Below are 23678 nucleotides of genomic sequence, written 5' to 3' on the forward strand. Positions count from 1 at the left end.
TAAATATACGAGAATATTTTAAAAGAAGTAAAAGAAATTTGTATTATCCTTTAAATATTCTGCTTTTGATGTTCTTTGTACATATTCTTGAATATTTTATTCTTCATATCTTTGCATATTTAAATCCTTCATAAATGCACAAACATCTGTACTATAATTATAATAAATATGAAGATTATTTTAGTAATATTGGAACAATCGAGATTGAAAATCGGGAGTTAGTTTTCGTCATTTTTTTCTAGTCTGACATTAAAATTATTTTCTTCAAAAATCGGTCCATATATAATTTGATCCTGAACGATAATGGAATAAAGTCTTATAAACAAAGTAAAAAGGAGCTTAAATATTCTAAAATCCTGTTGTAAAATTTAAATCATTTCATTCAAGATCACACCATCGATAACTTAATCACGAATTATAGTAGAATATGATCCTACAAAAGAGGTAAAAAAAAGTTTAATATTCTAGAATCTCGTTCTAAAATAAATATTATGTTTCGTAAAATCACTTCAGTTATAATTTAACCATGAACGATAATAAAATAATTCTACGAAGGAAATAAAAAGAAAGTTAAATATTATAGAATCTTGTTGGTATAATCACTGTCTTTACTAAGTGACGCAGGGCTCTAATATCGTAGAAAAAGATACAATAAAGCGTACGTACGGCTAATTCCCCAAGTTGCAGCCCCTCGCTGATAAAACAAGAAATTTGCGATGGTATTTAATTCGTGCTAGCAGGTAGCTCAGGGAAATTGTTATACATTAATTATGCAGGTTCGAAACGCGGTTACTAGTGGTGAACTTTTACCGAACCACTAGGCGGTAGTTACGCCCGCGTATTCGGCGTTCGAGTGGATCCTGATCGATATCTAACGATGGAAGAATAAATTATTCCGCACCAAGATACGGGAAAATTTTCTACAAAGATGTCTGGATTATGTAGTGATCTTACATACTTGAAATGAAAAGGAAAAGCTAGAAAAAATAGAAAATATCGCGTAAAATTACAGATTTTCGTGATATTTTTGGTGATCTAATAATTGATTATATTTTCTTACTAATGTGATTAGAACTTTCTGAAATTTTACCCTAGTATAGTCTTTGGATTATTTTCAACACGATCGAGTTTTATTCAATTCAAGAAATTTCTTAACTTCGAAGAGAATACTTCTCAATCTTATGTTAGAATTTCTAATATTTTGTAAATATTTTTAAAAATCTTCTTGCTTGTTCAAATAGGAAACCAAGAGATAAAAATTCGAGAATCGCAAAAAGGTTAAGAATTGTTGAATTATTGAATTGATCTTTGGAAAGATTGCACCGAAATTGAAGGGAAAGAACTGTATCGCATGATGTACAACCTAATTTGAACAAAGATTGTTTGAAAGAGCTATTCGACTTATACATATAAATGGAAGACCATTTTAAAAATTAGTTTCAGCGTCAGTTTCCTGACATACACTCTACATTTTCCTATCTTAAATTATATCTATATCAAATTAGCGTCGTTATTAACTTCTAGTAAAAAATTAAATTTAGGAATAGTTCGGATTAAAGCAATAAATCAAAGAATTTATAGCATGAACTAAAAAGGAAATGGTAACATATTTGAAACCGTACTTTCCAAATTACCAGTGATTAAATACGATGACATGTGAAAATTGATAAAAAAATCAAGAAGAACTACCCATTAAACAAAGGTAGAAAGATAGCGAAAGATTGAAGAATAAAATAAATTCGAAACAGTCCCTAAAATGAATTCCGATCTGATATTAATATAAAACTAAAAATTATTCCACTTTACAGGAGTCTGCCCTCATCCAATCGCCTCAGAAAATAAAAAATTCCAATCAGACCGATCTCCATAAAACAAAAACCTCCCTTCTGACTCATAAATACCACGACACCCCTTCTAAAATCACCACCTGTCAAGCCTCGCCCTCAACATCTACATTAGCGTAACGTGACAACAATCGTTTCGGTAAGTACGAAGAAACTTTTCCCGACAGGTTATCCGCTTGGCTCGGCGACGAAAGGGGTGCGCACAGAATTGATTCCGTATTGATAAGCAAGGGCGAGTTCGACGGAGGAGTTTAAGGTAACCCGACGCGTAGCTTGCGCACATATGGAAGGGAGCTGGATGAGTTTGCGATTAAACGCGATTATAATTAAGGATAATGGAGTTTCGGCGAGCGGGAGTTGCCGGGTCCCCTCGCAGCTGGCGCCGTTATATCGAGTTCCTGTCGACAGCGAGTGTACACGGTCGAAATGCTTTTGGTCATCTAGTAGTTCCTCCGTGTATACGTGCACGTACAAAACGTGCTCCCTTCCCAGCGCTATTCTCAACGCGCCACGTGCACCTACGTGTTTTTCGTGTTCGAATTCGACCGGGAAGCGACGAGCTTCCTGCTCGTCCAGAGGGTGCAAAGGGGTATTTGGATATTTCCAAACGACTTGTTTCAGCGATGGGATGCCGAAGGAATAGAGAAATAACCGAATATTGATTTTATTTTCACAGAACGTGATCTTTTATTAAGCTGAGAAAATTGAACGTAGGATGATCCGCAAAAGTATCTAAACGCTTACCATCGAAAATTTTTATGTACGTGCTTCAATCAGAATGCAATTTGATTAGTACTATAATGAAGCATGATAATTGCAATTGTGTTGATAAAATTTGAAATCGACCTGAAAATGTACAATAGTGGATCACGAAAGTATTTAACTAGCGCTTATAATTACCCGGAATTCGGACACATTAATCGATCTGTATTAACGGTATGTGAACGGTATGTATTTGCCGAAGAGCAGAAAGTAATGGTAAATTTATTATTGAGAAAAGCACTTATTACGTTTACTATGAGTCACCAGTATATGAATTTAAAGTACCTAATAAATACTTATTACTATTTATAATATTACTATCTATTACATACATATACATACATGTATTTAGTATTGAAATGTCACTGCTTGTATTAACAAACGAAATCTTTCTATCAGTTTAAGAAAAAACTCTTTATTAATCTGACTACTGATACAGAAATAGAAGAGTCTAGAGATAAAAAATTTGTCAAGTAAGGATCTATATGTTTGGCGATTGCGATCACTACTTTGTTATTATATATCACTTTTCAAAAACCAACCACGACACAATGTTCTATCACAGATACCTACAATCAGTATACAAACTAAAATTATTCTAGTTTATTTTAACTTAATGTTGCAGTTAAAATGCAACCTTGTCGATAATAAACAAGGCGTAGAGGAAAAAAGCAAACTAAATTATATGCTCAATTTTAGACACAGACGGTGTAATTTTTAGTGAAAATATTCTTGTAATTATTTTAACGAAGGTAAGCTGAATTGTTCGAAAATTTAAACATTTCATATGAAAACTGTTCCTTGTGGATCCATTATTAGTTACGATGTTAATTATAATTTACATTGTAGTAACTGTACCATAATGATAAAAGTAATGTTTATCGATTTTCTGACCTTGTCACTCGGTGACTAAAAGGAATATTTCGATAAGAAATAATTGAAAAGTTGATTGCTAATATACATGTTATTGAAATTTAAAATTGTTTCTCTACGTACAAAAGACATGACGAATGTGACATGTTCTCCTCCTGTAGCCTTCATATTAAAATAATTTATTGTATAATAATAATGGAGGAAAAATAAGTAAGAATAAAATACTGATAATAAAAGAAATTAATATTAATAACTATATTATCACGGATAGTAGAAGAAAAGAGATTTTTTTAAACTTCTATTACTTTGAACCTTAATAAACTATTAAATTCAGAATTACTAACTATATTATTATATTGTTATTTATATATATCCCTAGAATATAAAGCAAACTCTCTCGAAACTAACTGAAGATACAGACTCTGCATCTGAACTAATTAACTCGATATTTGGTCCCTTTGGGATATGATAACTAACGATCAAGTATTGCGATAAACGCGCTAATTAACAACCGCCAATGATAAAGTAATAGCAAATATAAGTATACGAAACGCATTTAATAAACGAGAATATTCGTAAATATCTCTGTAATTTCCCACGCAATCAAAAACGGAATTGAGAAACTAATGGAAAAAAGCTCGTTTGGGACCTTGGGATCTTGACCTCTGACGTACACAGCTTGCGAATAATAGCGTTAATAATACATTAACGATTACAATGAACGGACCATTGACATAAATCTTAATCCTCAAAAATCATGGATTCTTTAACCCATTTTAAACCAGGTATTCAAATTGCTTGTTTAAGTTAAATTGAACATTTCCTTGCTCGCAACAGAATAAATGTTTTATTTGAAAAAAACTTTTAATAATAAAAATAGTAAAATTCATTCAATATCACTCACCCATCTCATACGCCCATTATGCTCGAGCAATTAGATCTGTAATTATTTACAACGTATAAATTAGAACACAATAAGAAATAAAATAAAAATATTCGTAACAATAAAATTTAATTAAAGCAATAATAAAGTATACTCGTAAATCTTACTAAAGAGACGAAGTTTCGTGAGTTAATTTTAATCCAAAGAAACGTCGCAGCAAATAACGATCCTTTTGCAAACACCAAGAGACTTTACCCGATACTATTCTCTTTTGCGCGTCACGTTGTCTCCTATCACTTCCGATTATTTATCCTGTACAATAATAAATACGAAGAAACACGTGTATCTACACATTCAATTCCGTCTCTCGTAAGTTACACGGATGTAACTTGGTTCGCTAATAAAGATCATCACCCTCGGACATTTCTTTCTTCGCGGACAATGCAATTGGAATCGTCCCTCCGGGACCACCCCATTCGCATCCCTTTCCCGAACATATAGGGACACGAAAGTAGTCTCTTAACGGATCCTTAGGGAATGGCCCATGCGATCCGTAGCCATGACGCTCCATACTCATGGAGAATTTGAAAAGTTGCCTCCTGAAGCTGGTAAAACCGCGACATAATTGAGATGAACGATTTACACGTCCCTCGAGAAGGAATTCCTCTCGTATCCTTTTTTGTGTAGATTTTCATGCGCTAACGTCGTATAAGTATTTGAGTATGTTCATCTCCTGGTACAGTTAAATATGGATTATGGAGATGTGAGCTATGGTTTCTTGGATATGAGTTTCGAGGAAATTGCTGGAATAATTGCTTCTCTTTTTGGAATTCTATTCTTTTTTTAACTATAGTTCTTTCGGGAGTTTCAAGATAATTGTAGGAATTTTAGGAACTCATCGTTAAAATATAATATCTTGGATAGAACCTTCGAAGAAATTGTCGGAATAATTTCTTTTCTATTCGTATTCTTCTTTTACCATTTATCTTCTTCTACGAACTGCGGTTTTTCGTTTAACAAGTTCGAAGGGAATATTGAAAGTGTTCCCTGCTCTTTTAGAATGTATGGTATTCTTCCCTATTTTTCGCGAATAGTGTTATTAAATGCTCGGAAAGAAGAATGAACATCATTTTGATCAAAATTACGCTTTTCTTCGTGTAACCTAGTTTCATTAAAGTATAACACACTGTCAAGTTGAAATTATATCTTTCCAACACTTACAGAACATTTACACGTCAAAAAAATCCTTCGAGAAAATGCAAACTAACATCCAGTAAAATTCTAGACGAATCTAAAGAATAAAATTTAAAGAATAAAATTTAATCTTTCGTTGAGATTTAAAAATACCTGATTTCATCGAATTGAGAGGAGGAAAGCCTTGTGACGAAGACTTGGTTCGTTCGTAGGATGGTTCATTGTTGATTAATGAACGAAATTTACAAGGAACAGGAGTAAAAGCAAGCAGACGTACGATCGACTCCGTGTATGTTAACGAAGCGTTTCTTTCGATGAAGTTTCTGATTCCGTGTACAAACGAAATTGGACGAGAGATTAACATTGTCCACCTTGAGTCAACTTATTCGAACGCAAACAGAAACTGAAGTTTCACCAAGAAATCCCTAAGTTATAGAGAGGAACACCACTGTGATTCTCACGTCAAGAGCTACATCGCCGCCCAATGGTCAAACTAATTTCGATTTAATAATAGAAGAACAGTAACCGGTGACGTTTTATATGAAAGACCAAGATTAAAACGATCGAAAATTAAAAGAATGAAGAAAAATGTCTAATAGTAATTGATCCTAATAAATATTTTATAATACGTTTGGAAAAATTTCGTTAATATACTGTTGCGAAAAAGTATAACTTTTGATCATTAACACGTTCCGTTTTTTTATTTTAATATTTATTTCATTTTTTTCATATTCATGATTATTTTCTCTTTTTAAATATTTGATTAAAACGTAAGTACTTCGAAACCAAAGGTACACGTCTTACATTTTATAACTGAATATCGTATAAAGGATAAATATTCAGGATTAGAAAAACAAAATTTTCCAGGACGTTCTTTATAGAGATAAACCTTACACTAAGATAAGAACTAAAAATTATTTTCTAAATACGCAACGGAAATTAATTTGGAATAAAAAGAGCTTATTTACTAAAGGGAATGTTAATCACTTTACATTGCAAATGAGATGATAAAGTTGTTATTTTAGAATGCTATATTATTAGCTTAGTGTAATGCTGTTACAAATGATTCGGTCAATTATCGTTCCGCGAATCAACTGTCTTTTGCGACAAGTAAAGCGTATAATGATAGTGTAGTTGCTGAATTGGTCTGGCATCAATGAGCATAATTGGTGCTCTGTTTCAAACACCAATATCTAGCAAACGAAATACCTAACTATTCAATGATGCATGAGTAACTATGTGAAATATAGTTCGAGGAGGTGTACGTATTGTACAAGATTATCCAAGATACAAAGTCAAATGGAAGAACAATATGGCTAGAATAAAATACTATACAACAATTCATTGATTACTTCCACTTCTATATACTACTTGCTTAAAAATATGGTTATATAACGAACGAGGATTATATGAACAGTCATTACATCTCTTGCATATACATATAAGCTCTTTTTGTTCTCGTGGAACAAGCGTTATTCAAGAACGAACGATCATTACATCCCATAGATGTAGATCATAGATGCAGGTAGAACAATCATAATTCAAAGACGAACAACTATTACATTTACGAGATGCAATAATTGTCTTCGTCTTTGAATAACATTTGTCGTATAAAAACGTATAAAAACGTATACAATGACGAAGAGTTTAGTATAAGCAATATAATAAATCAAATCTTCCTAACAAAATCCAAAATATTTAAACATTGTTAATTTTGTAATTTATAAAAATATTAAAAAATGATGATTAAGAAAGAAAACCAGCATACATTCAGAAATAAAGTAAATCATCGAGAAACAAGTGTGCCCAAAAAGTTATTGAAAAGAAACGTTTCAAAACAGGTACATAAGTAAACGATACAAATAAATAAGAATTGACACGAAGAATGCAAGTTCTTGATTGTATAATTTGTCAATAATAAAATATTTTCATGATCTCCGTCTTCTTTTTACAGCTCTCAGCATGCAAAGATTTCTCGTAGATTCAATGACAATTAAGAAAATCAACTCATAACGTTCGTCATTGTTTGCTGATTAAATAAATCTGTTTGCACTGCATTCAGAAACATAGGTACGCTGTGTTGTTGTTGCAGGTGTCGCTCCACTAACGTGCCGAGTGTCGCAGAGAATGCAGTTTCCAAAAGGTCCACTCCCTCCTCTCCAATTTTAAAGAATAAGAAATCATCCGGCGATTCGGCGTATTGACTAGATAACTTGTATCGAGCCTCCTTCGTTCTATCCACTCTCCAACCGAACAATTGGTAACAAGCTTGTCGGTATTCTTGCGATGATGCTTTGAAGGCTTCCTTGAGGCGAGCTATTTTAATCTCGTGTGTCTGTTTGAGTTCCGCTATTTCTAGATATAACATGAAAATGCTGGTAAATATAAAACGAAAATGTACCAAATGTGATGCAAAATAGTCGAATTGTAGTTGTAAATTCAGAAAGAGTGAAGATTTATTTCGTTGTTGACGCTGAATATTTATACGATAACAGAAAAGATATGATAAAATAATTTTATGATAGTTTTTCTTCTCTGAAAGTATAAATTAGTATTAAAACATTATAGATGAGATAAAATATGAAAACAGTGTACATATAAATTCAATTAAAAGGCTAAAGAAGTTTATCAGTACACAAGTCAACAGTATTATATAAATATCGTTTATCTTAGAAGTTTCTTGAAGCACTCGTCCTCTACTACTTAGCATAGTACTATTTTATAAAAATTTATCCATACTATTCCTGTTATCTTAAATGCGATTCGCATTATTTTCAGAATATATCATTAGCTGCAATTATGTTTCACTATGATCATCAATTATCTTTCATGTCATATATTACTTTCTATATCTTACTGCCACTTATTATCATTCAAGCTTATAAACCATATTATAATATAGTACAGTATCGTAGTATAATATAGTATAAAAGTATGAACTATAGTATAATATAGTAAATATTAATTATAGCACCTTTAATATAACCAGTACTTAATATTAGTATCTATTTCATTATATAAAAGTACTTTTAATTGATTGATTGCCTTTTTGCTCTTAACAAAAATCATATTAATGTTTTTGTAAAATTACCTTGTGTTTGAAGGGAGGACGTCGTCATGTTGACTCCACCTTGCGCGACTTTCGCCCTCAACTCTTCCACTTCATGTAGCAAAGCCTTCTGCTTCTCCTCCGCTTGTTGTTCTGCAATGGCAGCAGGATTCATAGTGAAGTGTAGTATCCTCGCGTTGCAATTAAAATCGCCCTTCAATGCTCTATGTTCCAATTCACCCTTCAATCGTTCGACTTCCTCCCTCAACTTATTGCACTCGTCCGCTTGGTTATGACTCTCAGCCGCTTGAAGATCACTTTCTAATTTGGCGACTAATTCTCTACAATTATAAATCAATGACCGTAACTCAGTTATCGTATTATTATCCAAAATGCAAAAATTGAAATAGAATTTTAAATTACCTATAAACATCTATCGTACGTTCCAGCACAGGAATCCTTTCGGTTATCGCGTTATTAGTGTCTATCGTTATCTCTTTTTCGTATAAGTCTAATTGCTGTCGATAACTGTCCCTCTCTCTCGTAATAAGGATCATCTTCTTCTGTAATCTGTTCACTAATTTGTTCAACTGTTCCTTGGAGACTGTAACATCCATAGCCACTTTTTTGGCATCTTCGTAATTCTTCGACAAAGTATACGACTCCCTCAATGCAGCATCCAGTCTAGATCTCAGCTGCCCTTCCTCTGATTTTAAGACTAATTCAGCTTGTTGCAGTCGATTCAATTCGCGTTTTAAAGCAGTTGGTCCACCAGTAATTCCAGTAGATTCATATTCGGCCAAGCGCAATGAAAGTTCCGTCTTTTTGGCCTCAAGTGTAGCAACCTGCTGCTCTACTTTTTCCATATGATCTAATCTATAAAATTAAAACCACACTTATAAATGATTATAAGTATAACAATGATAGAAGTTTATTAAAAAGGGCTTGTTGAAAGAAAGTGTACCTTTTCATTACATTGGCCATTTGTTCTTCTAAAAGTAATTTTCCCCGCACTGACTCTCTTAATGAAACAATAGTTTCTTTTGCAGCGCTAAGCTCTTTCTCAAGTTCATTCGCTCTCGCGGCTCTTGCAACAAACGTCTTTCCTTCCTCCCATAGCGCTCTTTCTGACTCCAACCTTTCAACCTTTATTTTCATACTTTGGAGTTCCACATTTTGCAATTCCAACTCCTGTTGCTTAGTCTGATATTCCTTCAATTTTCCTTCCAGCTGTGTTATTCTTCTTTGAGCTGCATCCAGTTTTAGTTGTGTTTCAGATACATCAGTAGAATCCTTTGTTACTATTTTACCCTCTTGTACAGGTGCATGTTTATGATCTTCTAACAGCTTTGCATTTTCGTTCATTAGCGACATAATTTTCTGCTCCAAATTCGTTTTTACCTATAAACAATATATATTTATATTAAACATCAAACTGAAGCAATATTCAAATTATTTAATTAACCCTTTTGCAATGGCAGATACTAGCCATCTTTTGAGCTACCAATGTGCCCATATAAAATCTTGGAGGATTTCGTTGCAACAGCAGAGGACTTAAGGATGTATTGGAAAAGAAAACGTTGTTGAGTCCTTGTTCTATATTTTAAAAATAAATCCAATAATAAATCTTCACTTTAAGTTACTTATTGGAAATTATGTAACAATGATAGATATAATTTAGTAATGTATATAAAATAATGTTATATATATATATATATATATATATATATCATCGTTGTGGACAAGAAACATATGTAGCTGCTAGCTGTGGCTAGCCAATACAAAGCGCTTAGTGGATGACTGATATAATCGGTACCAATCGCAAAAGGGTTAAATAAAAGCACTATACCTGAAATAGCTCTTTCTCTACAGAAGCTCGTGCTTCAGATGCATCCTGAATTGTTCTACGTGAAATATCAAGGCGCACTTCCAGTTGTTTAATTGTCTGTTTATCTTGTTCCACTTGCATCTCTAAAATACCTTTCTCCTTTTCGAAGACTTCTTCCATTTGTCTGCGTATTTTGTGAAGCTGCTGTACAGCAGCTTCCTGATGAGACAATCTTGTCTTCAAGGACACAACCTAGTGAAATAAGTACAGTTCTTTGATATGCTTGATTTATGAATATTTATATAATGTTAATTGAGTACATTACCTGCCCTTTTAATCTTCGCCATTCCCATGGACTACTTGGAACAGTCTCAGCCTCACTCATATTTAAACTAGAATCATTAGAATCACTTAATCTTGGCCTTTTAGGTGATATAACACATTCATCAGATTCACCAAATGTCAGTGGTGTATATGCAGTACCAGATAATCTTAAAGACACACTGTTATTACTTTTACGATATGCTTCAGAACCTGCCTTAAGATCCTTTATCATTTTAATGACACTTGTTGGATCCTTACCATCCATCTGTAGAAAAAATATAATACAAATTATAAATAAATAATTATGACAAATAGGTTATGCTCATAAAATCTATTAATTTGTGTTTGTTACATACATTTTATAAGAAAGTGAGATTTAATTAAAGTTACCTTAATAAATTGTTTTATTACAAAGAAGTTCAAATATTGATATGAGCGTTATTTAATGAGATATGGGCGTTAGAGATATGAATATACATTGAAATATATCATCTATAATATATAAAATGTAATTTACTATACACCCAGTCAGTGAATATAATTACAATTCTTGTATAACACTGTATATTATTACGTTACTATACTTCTTTCGCAGTTACTAGATTTATAAATTTTAAATATCATTACAGTTGCTTATACTTTAGTCATACGTTTTTGTAGCGGCACAATACGCATACAATACAAAGGCGGTAAAGTCTACACCACGGTGTGTACCATCAGAAAAGAAATGGGAGTGCTCGCGCTCATTTTCTAGCTGTTCCACAGGTGCTGCACCATGCGGCACAGTGCTGAAGCTGTTCTACGCTAGCATATACAAGAACCTATAAAGTTAGAGATTTGTCTTGTTTGGTTCCATTTGGTTCCTTGTTTGGAATTTACATTCCTCACAATAATATTTTTGTTATAATAAAGTCTAAATTTAATATTGTGAATAATACTGTGAATAATATTTCCGACGTGATGTATCTATTTTGCATGCATATTCGTTTACAAAAATGATAAAAACAGAAGTACAAATTAACTACAGACGAGATTTAACATCATGACTAATTTTTGTGATACACGATTTTTAGAAGGATAAAAAAGTATGAACTTTCCCGTAGAATCTTCTAATGAAATATGCTCTTGTAACGTGAAATCATAGCGAATATACTTTGTTTGTGGTGAGACTAAAGAAGTCCTTGTATATGCTAACGTAGAACATCAACCCTTCGCCATTGGAGAGCAGTCCTAGTACGTGAACAACCGGAACCATAAGCATGAGCACTCTTATTTCCTTATTATTAAGTTGTCCAAAATCAGACGCTTAATGATCATTCATACTACGAACTCATTGTAAAATTGTACAATTATTGTAAATTTTCAAATTCCATTGGATAAAACAATCTTATCTTACAAATGTACAACTCATTTAAAATCATTTCAATCTATAATCCTTAAATCCTTTCCAATTTCCATTGATCTTGGGAATAAGTTAAAAAAATGATGTCATTTTTTGTCAAAATCAGAGAGCAAAAAATTTGCCGTTCAAACGAGAAATTTAACAGGCTAAATAGCGATTGTTAGGAGAATATGATAACATAAGATATAGCACAATTTTGTCGATTCTTAGAAATGATGTCATATACCGAGAATTTATAGAAACCAAAATCTTCGACTGCCCAAAAATGTTTTCAGTCGATTTTGCTATTTTGCTTCAGGAGAATATGACAACATAGGAGGTGGCACAATCTGGCCGATTTTTGGAAATAACGCTATATTAATACGGCCACGTCGTGTACACTCATTCTTTTCATCAAGAGCAGCGTAGAAGAAACGTGCGTATAGTTCAGCCATTGATCACTAGAGACCCTTATTCTTAGTTTTTACTGATTTTTTCACATTCCATCGGCGATCTTCCTATTCCTTACTACTCATGCCTAGTATGCAGTATACACAAAAACTTTTTATACATTGTATATATTTCAAATATATATAAGAGGTTGTTGTGAAAAGAATATGTATGGCATAATTGGAATTTAATAAAATGTAAGAATTAAAAAAGGTGACTTAATATTGTATCGATGTTGTTATCACTAATAAATTCATCTATGCGTATTTGTTTTATTTACTAAAGTATGGAATAGTGAGATAATTTGTACACGAATATTTTTAAAATTTGTGCAAATTAAATATATTTATTTATGTATATGGCACATTGTGGTTGACAAACTAAAAAGATATATTTAAAAGAATTTCATCATGATTTCCAAAACTGTATGTATCACTCAAGAAGGCCCAGCAAATGCATTAGCTCTTAATAAAGATAACAGTCAAGTTGTTATAGCAGGTCGCAATGGTAAATTATTCAATCATAAAATACTAAGTTATTTAATACTTTGACTGCCACACTGAAATCACATGTTTCGCTCAGGACGCCACAGTGTTTTAACACAGTGCACCATTAGATGCAAGATTTGTTCTCATTTTTTTTTATTGATGTTCTAATAAAAATGTTTAATTGTTGAATGGGGCACTTTTTATTTCAAAGTATCTTCTATTTATCGGTTATATTCAAAATGTCCTAACTGTCAATTTTCATTCAATTTTTACAATTGTAAGAAGTTCAAGCGCTCCTGTACCAAAGACCACCGTGGCGTCACAGGAAAAACCGTGGCCGGTCATATATGACCAACATGGCAGTCAAAGCGTTAATTACTGAAGAAATGATGACTGATTAATTATTTTCAATTACAGTTTTCAAAATATTTACTTTATTAGAAGATAGATTTGAAGAAGCTTGTAATCTACGTGTTGGGAAAAATTTAAATTTAAATTTTTCTTGCAATGATGTTGCTTGGAATCTTATCGATGGTAAATTTTAATCTTTCTCCTTTATTTTGTCTAAAATGTCAAGAGATAATGGGCGATTTCTTTTCTCAGATCATATATTAGCTACTGCAGCTACAAATGGTGCAGTGGTAGTATGGAACTTAAATAAGTCATCCAGATCCAAGCAGGAACATGTTTTTATCGACCATAAAAGGACTGTAAATAAAGTCAGTTTCCATATGACAGAACCTATGTGGTTGATATCAGGTTCTCAAGATGGTACTATGAAATGTTTTGATTTGAGAATAAAAGAAGCTACTAGAACTTTTTATAGGTAAATATATGATTAAGAAATATTTCAACATATGCATATTGAAAAGTATTAGATAATATTGTTAATTTCAGTAATACAGAATCAGTAAGAGATGTACAGTTTTGCCCTCATTCACCTCATACTTTTGCCGCTGTTTCTGAAAATGGCCACGTGCAACAATGGGACTTACGCAAACCAGACCGTTACTTTCAACATTTCACTGCCCATAGTGGTCCCATATTTGCCTGTGATTGGCATCCTGAAACTGCTTGGCTTGCAACTGCTTCTAGAGATAAGACCATTAAGGTAGTTTGTAACTATATGTTATTTCTCATCTGAATCAAAACTAATGTATGGAAAATTGCAGGTTTGGGACTTATTAGGTAAACCTAGTTGTGATTATATTATACACACAATTGCATCAGTAGGTCGTATAAAATGGAGACCTCAAAGAAAATACCATATATCCAGTTGTGCTCTTGTAGTAGACTGTAGTATAAATGTATGGGATATTCGTAGGCCTTATATACCTTTCGCAAGTTTCAATGAACATAAAGACGTTCCAACTGGTGTTGCATGGAGAGGCAATCCACAGTCTTTCTTGTCAACAAGCAGGGTAATAACATTATAATATTTATAGTAAAGTATTGCCTGCATTATTGAAAAGTATTAGCAGAATATTCTTCTGTAGGACTGCACACTATATCATCATGTGTTCAAAGATGCAACCAGACCTGCGAGTAAGGCGAATCCGCAAGGGATTGCGTTGAATCCAAAAGGAGACATTGTATATGCTTGTAAAGTAAATGTTCATGTTACAACTACAATGAAACAATTAACTAATATAATGAGGTTAATAAAGTTACTATTTAAAAATAATCTTGAAAAATAAGTCAATGAATATAATTCTACAATTATTTATAGGAAGACACCAGCTACAAATGATACGTTTTGTATGGCATCTAGCGTTATGCATAGATTTGCTATAAATATGCCACGGGAACCAAAATGGTTTAGAGCTTGTGCAGAAGGTTATTTGCTTTCTGGGAGATTAAATGACATTTGCGATCATAATGCCATCGTTGCCAGAAATGCCGGTAGAAATGATGTATGCAGTCGTTCAACTTAAAATCATTGTACCTCACGCTCGTATTATATTATTAATGCACAAAATCAACTTCAATTAGATTAGTACGGTGTGGAATATTATAAAAACTTTATACGCGAATCCTCTTGGAGCTATTTTAAAAACACCTCCAACTGCTTCCAAAGAAGATATAGTGAATACACTAAATTTAGCTCAAATTACAATCGGATCTGGTATAGATCAATCAAATACAGGTAAAGATATCAGTATGCTTAAGTAATACAATCGGTCTTTAACTATAATTTTCACTAGTAATTAAAGTTTCACAGACTTTTAACAATGTTTACAATATTTTTTTCAAGTACATGAAAATGATGTAAAGTCATTACAAGGAGAAGTAACAGGTGCAACTAGCGGAGGTGACGATGAAACAGAGACGGACGAAACGCCAGAAAACCAACATTCTATAGGGTCTATGTTACCTAGGTAATATTAACTATATTAATGGAAAATATTACATGCGATGTTTACTGTAGCTGGTATATTTACATTGTTCTTTTATGTGATATCTAGCTACAGACGAGCTTTTATTGATCATAAAGGTCCATCCAAAGGAGATTTCTTATTTGGAGAAAGCGAATTCGAACCTACGACTATGGAATATACTTCCAGTTACATGCATAATATGATAAATAACGATAACGATTGGACGCTGTCCAAAGAGGCGTTTCCTTTGCGACACGAAATAAAGGACAGATCTCCACCACCGGAACAATTTCCAAATCATCCACCAGATATTAACGAAGACTGTGCTTCATTAATGATCGAAGATCAACCAAGTCAGTTAATAGTCTCGAATATACCTAAACCACAATTTTGGGATCCTACAAACTTGATCGAAGAAGCTTTGAAGCACCATGCCGCTCTTAGAGACATACAAACTTCTGCGTCGATTCTTATCGCGTTAGGAGAAAAACGAAAAAACTTGAACATCGAAACTGCTGTTCAAGAACATTGGATATTAGAATACTTAGATATGCTTGCAAGATTTAAACTTTGGAACGTGGCTACACAGGTTAGCGACAAATTCTTATTAAAACATCTTAATAATATTCATATGGAAATCACAATTAAGTTGATATGCATCGGTAGATTATTCAGTCAGTCTGGATTCCATCCGTGTCGCAATTAAATCAACAATCAACCGTAATACACACGTGTTGCTTAGCTTGTTCAAAGCCATTACAACGTGCAGCATGGTTTTGCGATCGATGTCATACGTCTCATCACGCACTCTGCTCGGTTTGTCATCAGGTAAGCTATTGAATTACGATTGCTCTTATATCATTATAACTTTATTCGCATATATATAGGTTGTTCGAGGAATTTACGCATGGTGCCAGGGCTGTACACATGGTGGTCATGTTGTTCATATGAACGAATGGTTCAGTTGCAATCGACAATGCCCTACTGGTTGCGGTCACATATGCGAATATACTTAAAAATATCGTGACAATAACGACTACAGTGTTCCACATTTTCCGTCAGGGTTAAAAGCATAGGAACTCTACGAAATACCAAATGTATATAAAAAGATTAAATTATTTATTAATTATATTTTTGTAAATTGTACAATGGTGTTTGAAACACACGCCCGCGAGACTTGTATGTTCTGTTTTTTTATCTCTAAGATAACATTACATTTTTTCAATGATACAAATTGTACAAAAATACATTCATATTTGAAATACTTAGTTCTTGCTTCCAGCAGTTTTATTCTTGAACATTTCTGTTTTTTAGCAGGTAAATATGTGAAGTTCTTATTTTATATTTCAACTATTTAATAATGTTTGTTAAAAAATAGTATAATGGTACAAAAATTATAAAATGCCATAATTTTGACAAAAAATAAGTGAAAACAAACTTAAAACGAACTGTTTTAACTATTTTTCTGATTAACTTTCATTATGACGCTCTTTACTTCGGTATACGCATGGAGACCGTATTCTCCGAGTTCTCTTCCATGTCCCGACATTTTGAAACCGCCAAATGGTACTTGGGGTTTTAGAACGTTGTATGTGTTAACCCTGGAGCATATAGTGAATAATATAAAAAACAAGGAAATAGAAAAAAAGTTGTTTAAAATATTGTCTAACATACCATACAGTGCCAGCACGGAGTCCTTGAACGATATAATTTGCTTTATCGATGTCTTTTGTAAATACTGCTGCTGCTAGTCCGTATTCGGAAGCATTAGCGCGTGTAATAGCTTCGTTCAAACTGCTGAATCTGAGAATTTGTTGAACTGGCCCAAAGATCTGAAGCAAATACCATTACGTTATTTGTAGATGCTTGTTGCGATTTAGAAGTATGTAAGAAATTTCTCTATTAATTCATATGCACCTCCTCTTTAGCAATGGTCATGTGATCCACAACGTTGGCAAATACCGTAGGTGCGACAAAGTAGCCTTTATCACCAACCCTCGTACCACCGGAAACCAGCTTTGCTCCCTGCTGTTTACCTGATTCAATCATGGACATGATTTTATTTACTTGTTCCTCGTCGATCTGTCGATAAAACAAGAGGTAAAATATAGAAAAAATTGAATTTAATTTATGAACGCAATGAAATTAATGTCTTCATTTTGACTTCGTCTTGAAGTTGATTAGGTACCTGTGGACCCTGTTCCACGTTTTCGTCAAACGGATTGCCAACAACCCTAGATTTAGCGCGTGCTGCACTTCGTTCCACGAACTCGTCGTAAATATCATCTTCTACAAAAGTTCTCGAGCCAGCGCAACAACACTGACCCTATTGGAAAAATATAACCCAGTAGTAAATTTATAGAAATAGATTTTATTCTGAAATTAAAAAATTATAGCACTACCATGTTATAAAATAGTGCAAAGTGAGATGTTTCTACAGCATGGTCAAGATCGGCATCTCTCAAGACTATATTTGGCGATTTTCCACCAAGTTCTAACGTGGTTCTCTTCAAATTGCTCATCGCAGCACCCTGCTGTACCAGTTTTCCAACTTCAGTGGAACCAGTGAATGCTATTTTATCAACTAATTTATGAGCAACTAGCGCAGCACCGGCTTTACCGTAACCAGGAACGACGTTGACTACTCCGTTAGGGAATCCAGCATCTTTGGTTAATTGAGCTATAAACAGTGCCGTTAGAGACGTCTGCTCAGCTGGTTTCAATACGACAACGTTTCCTACAAACCAAAAAATGTAATTACTTGCAATTGCAGAGGTCCATCATTATTATATAATACACACAATACTGTAACCGTACTTTTACGTGTGAACACAACTTCAACGTTTTTGATCAGTCAACTCATATCTATTATCAAGGAATTATTGTATGAAGAAGAAATATTATATTATATGAAGAGGTATTATTCAATTATATACCAGTAGCCAAAGCAGGTCCTAGCTTCCAGGCCATCATAAGGATGGGGAAATTCCATGGAATAATCTGACCGCAAACGCCAACCGGTTCATGACGAGTATAAGCTAAATATTTTCCATCGACGGGAATTGTTTTGCCATGATTTTTATCAGCCCATCCTGCGTAATATCGCAATGTCGCTATAGCTCCAGGAATGTCGAATTCATATGCTGCCGAGTATGGTTTCCCGTTATCTAGCGTTTCTAAAGACTGATGCATATAGAGATTTTAAATTTTATCAGTAATTGCTCCCCCAAACAGTACTTCATGCAGTGCAGAAGTATTTTTACCGCGAGATAAGCGTGATTACGTTGCATTAAATCCGCCAAATTGTTCAATAATACGCCGCGTTCCGAAGCGTCCATAGTTCTCCATGGCGAACCCAATTTAAACGCTTTATTGGCAGCATTTACAGCTACATCGATATCAGCAGCATCACCTTCCTGTATCTCCGCGATAATTTCACCAGTTGCAGGATTTATTGCGGGAAATGTTTTGTTAGACTTTGACCGGTGCCATTCGTTATCAATAAATATCTAAGGTAAAATAAATTTCCCCATTAAAAGGCCAAATAAATCTATGAATGAATATTCAGACTAATATGAATTTTCATAGATGAGACATGTTTTGTTTATAATTATCGTTACTGTTATTTAACAATATCACTTATTTTTATCTTAAATATACGAATTGTAGGTAATCAAGGATATTTAGGCGTATGAAAAAGACCATAGAAAAAACCGCGTTGAAAAGATAAATACTAGAAAGCGAAAATTGCGAATTATGAAAATACGTTTGCAACATAAGCTTCTTGATTATCGATTATATTTATCTGAATAAATTTCGCAATGTCTTAAAAACTTCGTTAAAGCTATGATATTTATTTAAATGCAACAATTATAGATAAATCATCGAACATGAAACAAACATGACATGTCGGCTTTTCTTGCTTCTTGGTCGTAAAAATATTTAATTCGAAAAATTAATAAAGAATAGTATTGATAAAATGAAAAATGTGACCCGTCATGTTTTTCTTTATTAATCTTCAATCGCTATTAAGCCTTTATCTAATCTACTTTTATTCGCTTCTAAAACAAATTTTAAAATAAATCTTTTGTCTTTGATTTCCGTAACAATACGTAACAATAGACATTTGAACTATAATAACATTTGAACTATAGAACATTATATATAAGTATGAAGTAAAAGTGAGAAGCATTTATTTTGCTAAATCTATTACGTACAACGAATTAATAGACAAAAATCTTTGATTGTTATATGTAGAAAAAATATAAATCTTCTGTTTTTAGGAAAATCTGTTACTTTAACGAAGATCCACACGAGGAGAAAGATTTTTCAAGAAATCGTAAGATACATTTCTGTAGATGTTAGGTATAAAAATTCTGTAAATAGAAGAGACTCAATATAGACACACGCACAAGAAGAAACAATACTTACTCCTGTATAAAGAATCGCAGGATTCCTCTCTGGTGCCGGTCTAGCAGCAGTGGATAAGTATCGTGGTAATTGAACGTTTTTTAGCAACCGCAACATGATTACTTTTCTAATTATCGCAACTGGTCCAACACGTACGTTAGTTGGAACATTACTGCTCTTTGTTGCTGTCGGCACAGTGCCGAGGTTAGTTGCGTTGCGTAGCTGTAAGAGAAAAGTGCACATGCGCGTTGGTTTCTTGTATCATAAGAAATAATGTGTATATAGTGTATTTGTATGTTGTTCAAAGCAAATTATCGTTACACATTATATGTGTCGTTATCGTTTCATCGAGTTTATAAATAAATATTTTTCACAAGACGTGTACGCAATGATCTGGTATATAAGAGGTTAAATATGTGATAAAGCACACATACACGCATATATGTCTGTATATGTTATTAATCCAATCATACCTATTATGTGCTAAGAATACCAATTGTTGTTTAGATTCCTTCCAATTATTGTTATTTATTATTTGATTAGATTCCATTCGACATAATCTTATCATTCTATTAGAATTAAACACTTTATCAATTATGTTTAATCTAATTTATATTGTGTAGCTTTTTAGCTTTCGAATAACGATTCTTTTGTGCGATACTATCTATATATGTACATCGCTGTGTCCAGAAACAAAACGAATGTAAGTATGTAATTGGATCGTCTCGTTGATCGATCAATTCAGTATCAAATCACCGTTTTATTAAATTGTATTTTCTTTATATTAGTAGATTGCTCTATTATAAAATACGTCAAATCTATCCTAGACAATGCCAATTAGCTTTGGGATTATTTGTAGAATCCACATTTCTTTATAATATCAAAGGAAAGCAGCCCATTAAATATTTCTAAGAAAATTTCGTAAATAAGAAGAGGTACGTGTGTACAACTTCATTGACTGTTTCTTGTTTAGTATAGAATTATAGATATCGATCGTAATGAGCAGATTTACATTTAAGGAACGTAAGATAGTGGAAAACAAATGAATCAACTTTATTGATAAAATTTAATATAATTGACCTGTTAGTATCGACTCGCACTTAATTACTTTAAATTATCGAAGTTTTTCCAAAGTTTTCAAATTTCGATGTTTCGTGCATCGCGAGTTTCGCAAACGACTGAAAATTACTGTGGCACAACATACAAAGATAACAAGTGTATTTATAATTAAAAAGGGGAATTACGCCTGCTTGTAAACTGTCTTAAAAAGTATGAAGCGGGTATAATTCGTATTACATAACAAATGCCTATTTTTACCTGTAAACATGACATTTATTTCGATAGTTATATACAAGACTCGCGTAACCACACAATGAAAGTTCTGTGACGAGCATTAGGCTCTCAGAGAATACGCTTTTCCAAATATCCGGACGCTTTTTCGACTTTTCGTTTATCGTAGGCTGTTTCAGATTTTAGTCAAAAAAAATACGTATAGAAGAACAGAAGGAGAAAAGATACGAATGAAATAATATGGAACGAGGAAGGAAGGTGAAAGAGAAACAGAGAAAGCGCGGGGTAGAGAAGAAGAGGAAAATGGATCAGGATAAAATACGCGGAACGAAAAGATAATACAGTATTTCATCGATTCCTTTTACTAGGCATTTAGATCACATTTAGAACTTGCCCGCAAATTGTTTACATTGTGATATATTTCGTCAACAAAAAGACGCCGGCCGTTTATCGTGAAAAAGCGAATACAGTTTTAGATCATGACAAGGGTAATATTTTTAAAAGCCTCTTATTGTGAACGCTTATTGTATGCTTCACTTGTTTATTTATTTTTCATGTCAATGTGTTAGTGTGTTTTGAGCTGTCTCAGGAGTTGATAACAATCAGTTTAGAATTAATTTGCGTCAGTACAGTAATAAGAAGTTCATTAAATATGATTTAATATGACGCGAACGCGTATTTGCGACAAAAATCAACATACGTGATATATTTTTTTCATTTTCTTTTCCCTTTAATCCTTTTTGTTCCTTTTTTTTTACTTTTTCATTTTTTTCTGTTTCTCTTTTGAGAAGAGACTCTTGGTATAACGTAAAAAAAAGTTATCTCCCTCGAAACGCGAGGGAAAAATCCTATAAAACGGTTCGAAATTTTTCGACTCGTACGTCTATTCTTCGAATTTGCTAAACAGCGATTGTACGAATTTCGTACGCTATAAAATTATTTAAAACGATTACGCACGCTTACAATGATAGAGTTAGATTAGACGCATACGCTAACACCCTTTTTTTCTACGTTCATTTCAATACTGGCTATTCTTTCTTATCGACCGAATCGATGCAACGTTATTTTTTTATTTTCGTATGACAAACTGCTTTCATGTAATTTGTTATAAAAAACGGGGCTCCGCATTTTGGAACGATAGGTCGCTGTGACATCCGTTTTCTCGTGGACGCAAAGGCGTCATGTGTCTGTATCGTTTTGTACAACGTTTCGTCGTCGGAACGAGAATCGAGATGAGGAAACGAAAATGGCAAAAGTTCAGAAGAGTAACCGTTACAGTGCAGACGCTGTAGATTTCCGTAAAACTTGTCCGTAGAATATCGCGAGCGATTCGTTCGATTCGTTTCATTAACCGAAAGGCTAAAAGATTCTCGAGCGTCGAACAGAGGCCGGCATCCTCTCGTTAGTCCTTCGATATCGTTTCCGTTCCGTCCACATAGGAATGTAACGTTCGCTTATACCTACTTAGTCCTATGATAGGACTCCTATCCATAAGTCATCAGTCCCTCGTCAATTTGAAACATAACGTTTATTAAAATATTTTATAATAAAATCTTTAAAACATAGTATAATTTTCTTATCATAAAAACGATTAATAAATGTCAACTTCTTTTTGCAATTACAACGTTCATATATATCTCTATGTAAGAAACATACGAAGCATCCGATGACTTATGAATAACATAGCGTCTTATTTGCGTACATTTACGTATATTCGAAATAGCAGCGCTGCTGCTCGCTCAAACGTCCGCGAGAGTATCGCAAAGGTAGGCAGGCTCGAGAAAGGAACGATGATTGCTCGCGAAAAAAGATGTCTCGGCCGTCAAGGAACGCGTTTCGCGAGTTTATGACGCGTCTTAAGGCCGTGAAGAGAGAAAGAGGGCTCGAAGAAAGGAAAAGAGATAGAGAACGAGATCACCAGATGAAATTCGAAACTAATCGTTGGAAGATCGTTAAAGGTATTCAACGATGTCGCATTTGATAGATATATTCGGACAGCTGGCTACACTAGCGCCGTAGCCGGCCCTCGAGGAACTTTTGTGCCTCTCGGTGAGCAGCTTCTGAAAAATCGGTAAGATCGCCAGATCGAGCAATTCGCCGTCCGACACGGCACTATACATTTTCGAAACGTTCGCAGCGGAACCACCAACAACGTCTGAACTGCTACCGGTCACGGAGCTGGCCGTTCCCGGTCCGTTCGCACTTCCAGCCACACCACTGCCTCCACCACCGCCACTGCCACCTCCACGCGGATTCGCGCTTGCGAATTTGTTATTGTGAATGGTAGCGACGTTTGGCGTACTTTGCACGTATTCCAGGCGAGCCTGCTGCCGTAGCTTCGACTCGGTGTGTCTGCACTCTCGTATTCGGCGGGTGGCGCGATGCGGGCACTCGATCATCGCGTGACCCTCGCCTCGCAGCCTAGGACACTTTTCTCGCGATCTCTCGGACACTGACCGCTGGATGATCGTTGACATGGATCCTTCATATTTCTCTGCAAGTACATAGAGCACGGAAATGTTTA

General features: G+C 33.9%; 4 protein-coding genes across 9 annotated transcripts in view; 1 reads left to right on the top strand and 3 right to left on the bottom strand.

The window, feature by feature from the left end:
- Nucleotides 1–7442: 7442 nt before the first annotated feature.
- On the bottom strand, nucleotides 7443–11534 carry LOC117215815 (mitotic spindle assembly checkpoint protein MAD1). Of its 5 annotated transcripts, XM_033462297.1 has the most exons (8): nucleotides 11397–11434; nucleotides 10938–11022; nucleotides 10759–10825; nucleotides 10455–10685; nucleotides 9570–10006; nucleotides 9029–9481; nucleotides 8648–8946; nucleotides 7443–7911 (listed from the first exon to the last, which is right to left on the bottom strand). In XM_033462297.1, the coding sequence occupies exons 3-8, from the start codon at nucleotides 10816–10818 to the stop codon at nucleotides 7559–7561; spliced, it is 1833 nt and encodes a 610-aa protein (XP_033318188.1). In that variant the 5' UTR covers nucleotides 10819–10825; nucleotides 10938–11022; nucleotides 11397–11434; the 3' UTR covers nucleotides 7443–7558. The 5 variants fall into 5 exon arrangements, with proteins under 5 accessions (XP_033318188.1, XP_033318187.1, XP_033318183.1 ...); XM_033462296.1 differs by having other exon boundaries at nucleotides 10759–11022; nucleotides 11433–11534; XM_033462292.1 differs by having other exon boundaries at nucleotides 10759–11022; nucleotides 11397–11451.
- A 1005-nt stretch (nucleotides 11535–12539) lies between these two features.
- LOC117215814 (GATOR complex protein WDR24) lies at nucleotides 12540–16722 on the top strand. Its single transcript, XM_033462291.1, has 12 exons — nucleotides 12540–13095; nucleotides 13494–13610; nucleotides 13680–13902; nucleotides 13974–14187; nucleotides 14249–14497; nucleotides 14573–14733; nucleotides 14806–14989; nucleotides 15069–15222; nucleotides 15331–15454; nucleotides 15542–16043; nucleotides 16121–16282; nucleotides 16342–16722. The coding sequence occupies exons 1-12, from the start codon at nucleotides 12999–13001 to the stop codon at nucleotides 16468–16470; spliced, it is 2316 nt and encodes a 771-aa protein (XP_033318182.1). The 5' UTR covers nucleotides 12540–12998; the 3' UTR covers nucleotides 16471–16722.
- Nucleotides 16557–20047, bottom strand: LOC117215818 (aldehyde dehydrogenase, mitochondrial). Its single transcript, XM_033462300.1, has 8 exons — nucleotides 19886–20047; nucleotides 18718–18963; nucleotides 18391–18637; nucleotides 17857–18191; nucleotides 17643–17780; nucleotides 17372–17536; nucleotides 17129–17286; nucleotides 16557–17055 (listed from the first exon to the last, which is right to left on the bottom strand). The coding sequence occupies exons 1-8, from the start codon at nucleotides 19979–19981 to the stop codon at nucleotides 16908–16910; spliced, it is 1533 nt and encodes a 510-aa protein (XP_033318191.1). The 5' UTR covers nucleotides 19982–20047; the 3' UTR covers nucleotides 16557–16907.
- An 846-nt stretch (nucleotides 20048–20893) lies between these two features.
- Nucleotides 20894–23678, bottom strand: part of LOC117215811 (gamma-aminobutyric acid type B receptor subunit 2) — an 85199-nt gene continuing 82414 nt past the window's right edge. For both annotated transcript variants that reach the window (XM_033462287.1, XM_033462288.1), the window contains one exon: nucleotides 20894–23648. In XM_033462287.1, the coding sequence (XP_033318178.1) occupies nucleotides 23107–23648 (542 nt within the window). In that variant the 3' untranslated portion in view covers nucleotides 20894–23106. The remainder of the gene's footprint in view (nucleotides 23649–23678) is intronic.

This window comes from Bombus bifarius, unplaced genomic scaffold, assembly GCF_011952205.1.
Source record: "Bombus bifarius isolate JDL3187 unplaced genomic scaffold, Bbif_JDL3187 scf7180000009825, whole genome shotgun sequence".
NCBI lineage: Eukaryota > Metazoa > Arthropoda > Insecta > Hymenoptera > Apidae > Bombus > Bombus bifarius.